Raw genomic sequence first — 2699 nt, 5'->3', positions numbered from 1 at the left:
AAAAAAAATACAATGTAAAAAACTTAGAAAATTTATGCCAAGAAATTTCTATAGAAAAATCTCAATAGAATAAATTTTATAAAAAATCTAATTCTATTCCTTTTTTTTCTATAAAAATGTGATCTATTAAATATTTCTATTGGAAAAAATCTGTAATAGAAATCGGCGGAATTCCAATAGAATTTTCAATAGAATTCCAATAGAAATTCAATAGAAATCCCTATAGGATTCTATAGGATTTCTATTGAATTTTTACGTACGTGGATTGAACGTAAATTAGAGGATTTCCTGTGGATCAGGGGTTTCCTTGGGGTTTGTTTCATCTTCCTTATTCCTCTTCCTCTTCATGTCCCAATCCTTCGAATTGTTGATGACGTGGCCCAGTGCTGCTTCTAGATCCTTGAGTTTGATCAGTGGAATTGAATAAAGTTTACAATCCGTCGCGATTTCTTCTGGAAGTTGATAAAAAATATTGAATTATTTAATTATTTTCGCACAAAGGTATCAGTTTGAGGATAAGAAAATCGTTGTTATAACGTTATATATATATACCACAAATGCATGCCCAGAGTTTTGTTTCTTTGAAAACTCTCTTCTCCTTAGTTTGTTTTCGAGCGGTAAACTGCTCCAGTACATCTTTGTGCAGTAATAGTCGTAGAACCCCAGTGATCATCTTCGTCGGTGTCATTTCCTTCGCATTAATCACATGCGAAATCCCTTCGCACTGTAAGGAGAAAATTAGCAAACAATTATTTTTCATAAAAAACAAATAAAATAATATTTTTCATAAAATTGTATACTATCACAATCAGTCCGACCCAAACCTCTAATGCAGAAGTTGGGTTAGATGATCTTGAATTAAATGACTCGGTGTTTATTCGTCAATCTATATTTTCTCTTTTTACGAAAAAGCGAAAATATTCATTGCTAATCTTATCACCGCTCGTAAAGAATATAAGAAATCCTTCACATGATGTGACAAAATGATTTCTATCAATTATGAGTACAGCGCATGAGATTTGCGGCTATTTACTTACTATGCGTTCAGAAAATCCAGCATTATTTTTTAATCGTTCCTCAAAGTCGTCAAAACTCATTGGTGTAGTGCAGAGGAATTCTTTAAGCCTCACGACCTTCGTTTTCGATCTACCAGTTTGATATTTATTTTGCTCAGATGTGACTGTCTTCATGTCATTTATTGCCTCCTTCAGGTTCATTACTTCCGATCGCAACTGACTTACTGATGTCTGCACAGAACGGAACATCTGCATCACTAGCAATGGGATACTCTCCGTAGATACACTTCTAATTCTTGATGCATCTGCAAAGACAAATTCTGAATTTGTAACTGAGCACAATCTTTCAATAGAGAGAAATAAATCACGGAGAAATACCTGATGGCGATTCAGATTGACTGTGCACCGCAGTGACTTCTGTTATGATTCGTGGCTTTTTAGCTGAAGGACGAAAAATCATTAGCATTTTCTGTAGATAATTTCTTATAAATAAGATTATTAGATAAGAGATACAAATATGAAGATAATTGAAAATTTAGTACTCACGAGGTCTGACTGTAGGATCTGAACTATTATTCATATCTTCACGATTTGGGGATTCTTCCCTTTTCCTTCGATTGCCTTCAGAGATAGAAATGTATCAATCATAATATTAGTGAAATTAGCATAGAATTATCATATAAAGTAGATCCAGGGATTTTTCAACAATATCAAATATAATTCAAATAAATCTCAAAGACAAATTCTGCCTTTCTAACGAAGCTAAATCTTTCAATAGAGAGAAATAAATCACGGAGAAATACCTGATGGCGATTCAGATTGACTGTGCACTGCAGTGACTTCTGGTGTGATTCGTGGCTTTTTAGCTGAAAGATGAAAAATCATTAGCATTTTCTATAGATTATTTTTTCCATCCGTATTTCGACCAATCAGGGCGCAGTATTCGGGGTCACGTGACACCTTCACGTCAGGTGAATTTGATAGAAATGATAGAAATGATAGAAATGTATCAATCATAATATTAGTGAAATTAGCATAGAATTCTCATATAAAGTAGATCCAGGGATTTTTCAACAATATCAAATATAGCTCAATTAAATCTCAAAACAAAAGTTTAAAAATTATACACAGAAAAATGAAAAATACCTGATTCTTCCTGCAGTAGCATCAGTTCAGGACTGATGGGAGCTCCTTTCTCTGATGATGTTCGTGTCTTTTCAGCGACTGAAGTTAAGTTAAAATTAAAATTGAGTTCAAGTTTAGGGCAAAATTTTGGCCAAGAGACTAAAGTAGTGAGTATTTCCGACGTGTCTATTGAAGGGGTATGCCGACAATGGTCAGTGGTAACAAGGAAGATTTTGGGAATTTATTTTCTTGAGAAATTGATTTTTTCGGGAAGCTGAACTTTCATTCACTGCTCTACTAAAACTCCAGCTATGTCTTTTATTTTTGTTTACAGAGAAAATGCAATAAGAAGAAGAATCATGTCTTCAAGGGTATCCAGGGATACTTCATGAAAATGGAAGAGACATTATAAGAAAGAGAATGATATTTTTAATGAAATGGGTTCCAAATAATATTTCCACTCACCGTCAATGACTCCTCCAGTAGACGAATCATGAATCACTGCTTGAGTGAATAAATTGTCTATTTTCTTCTGGTCTCGAATGACTGTTTTCTCAA

General features: G+C 33.7%; 1 protein-coding gene and 1 long non-coding RNA gene across 2 annotated transcripts; both read right to left on the bottom strand.

Moving 5' to 3' along the window:
• Positions 1-216: 216 nt before the first annotated feature.
• LOC107045780 lies at positions 217-1316 on the bottom strand. Its single transcript, XM_015268138.2, has 3 exons — positions 1038-1316; positions 553-724; positions 217-452 (listed from the first exon to the last, which is right to left on the bottom strand). Exons 1-3 carry the CDS (start codon positions 1269-1271, stop codon positions 277-279), a joined length of 582 nt encoding a protein of 193 aa, XP_015123624.1. The 5' UTR covers positions 1272-1316; the 3' UTR covers positions 217-276.
• A 91-nt stretch (positions 1317-1407) lies between these two features.
• On the bottom strand, positions 1408-2245 carry LOC107045779. Its single transcript, XR_001461482.1, has 4 exons — positions 2163-2245; positions 1820-1882; positions 1563-1637; positions 1408-1457 (listed from the first exon to the last, which is right to left on the bottom strand). It is a non-coding gene; the product is annotated as an uncharacterized LOC107045779 (long non-coding RNA).
• Between the last annotated feature and the right edge of the window lie 454 nt (positions 2246-2699).

This window comes from Diachasma alloeum, unplaced genomic scaffold (genome assembly GCF_001412515.2).
Source record: "Diachasma alloeum isolate Michigan unplaced genomic scaffold, Dall2.0 Dall_scaffold_01076, whole genome shotgun sequence".
Taxonomy (NCBI): domain Eukaryota; kingdom Metazoa; phylum Arthropoda; class Insecta; order Hymenoptera; family Braconidae; genus Diachasma; species Diachasma alloeum.
This window is presented reverse-complemented; position numbering and strand designations above follow the sequence as displayed.

What these genes read in the sequence shown, in the direction of transcription:
- LOC107045780 (XM_015268138.2), bottom strand. Translation starts at nt 1,271, where the DNA reads ATGCAGATGTTCCGTTCTGTGCAGACATCAGTAAGTCAGTTGCGATCG. An exon ending in CTGGATTTTCTGAACGCATA is followed by an intron (nt 725 to 1,037) that starts GTAAGTAAATAG and finishes TTCTCCTTACAG; the next exon opens with TGCGAAGGGATTTCGCATGT. An exon ending in ACTCTGGGCATGCATTTGTG is followed by an intron (nt 453 to 552) that starts GTATATATATAT and finishes ATCAACTTCCAG; the next exon opens with AAGAAATCGCGACGGATTGT.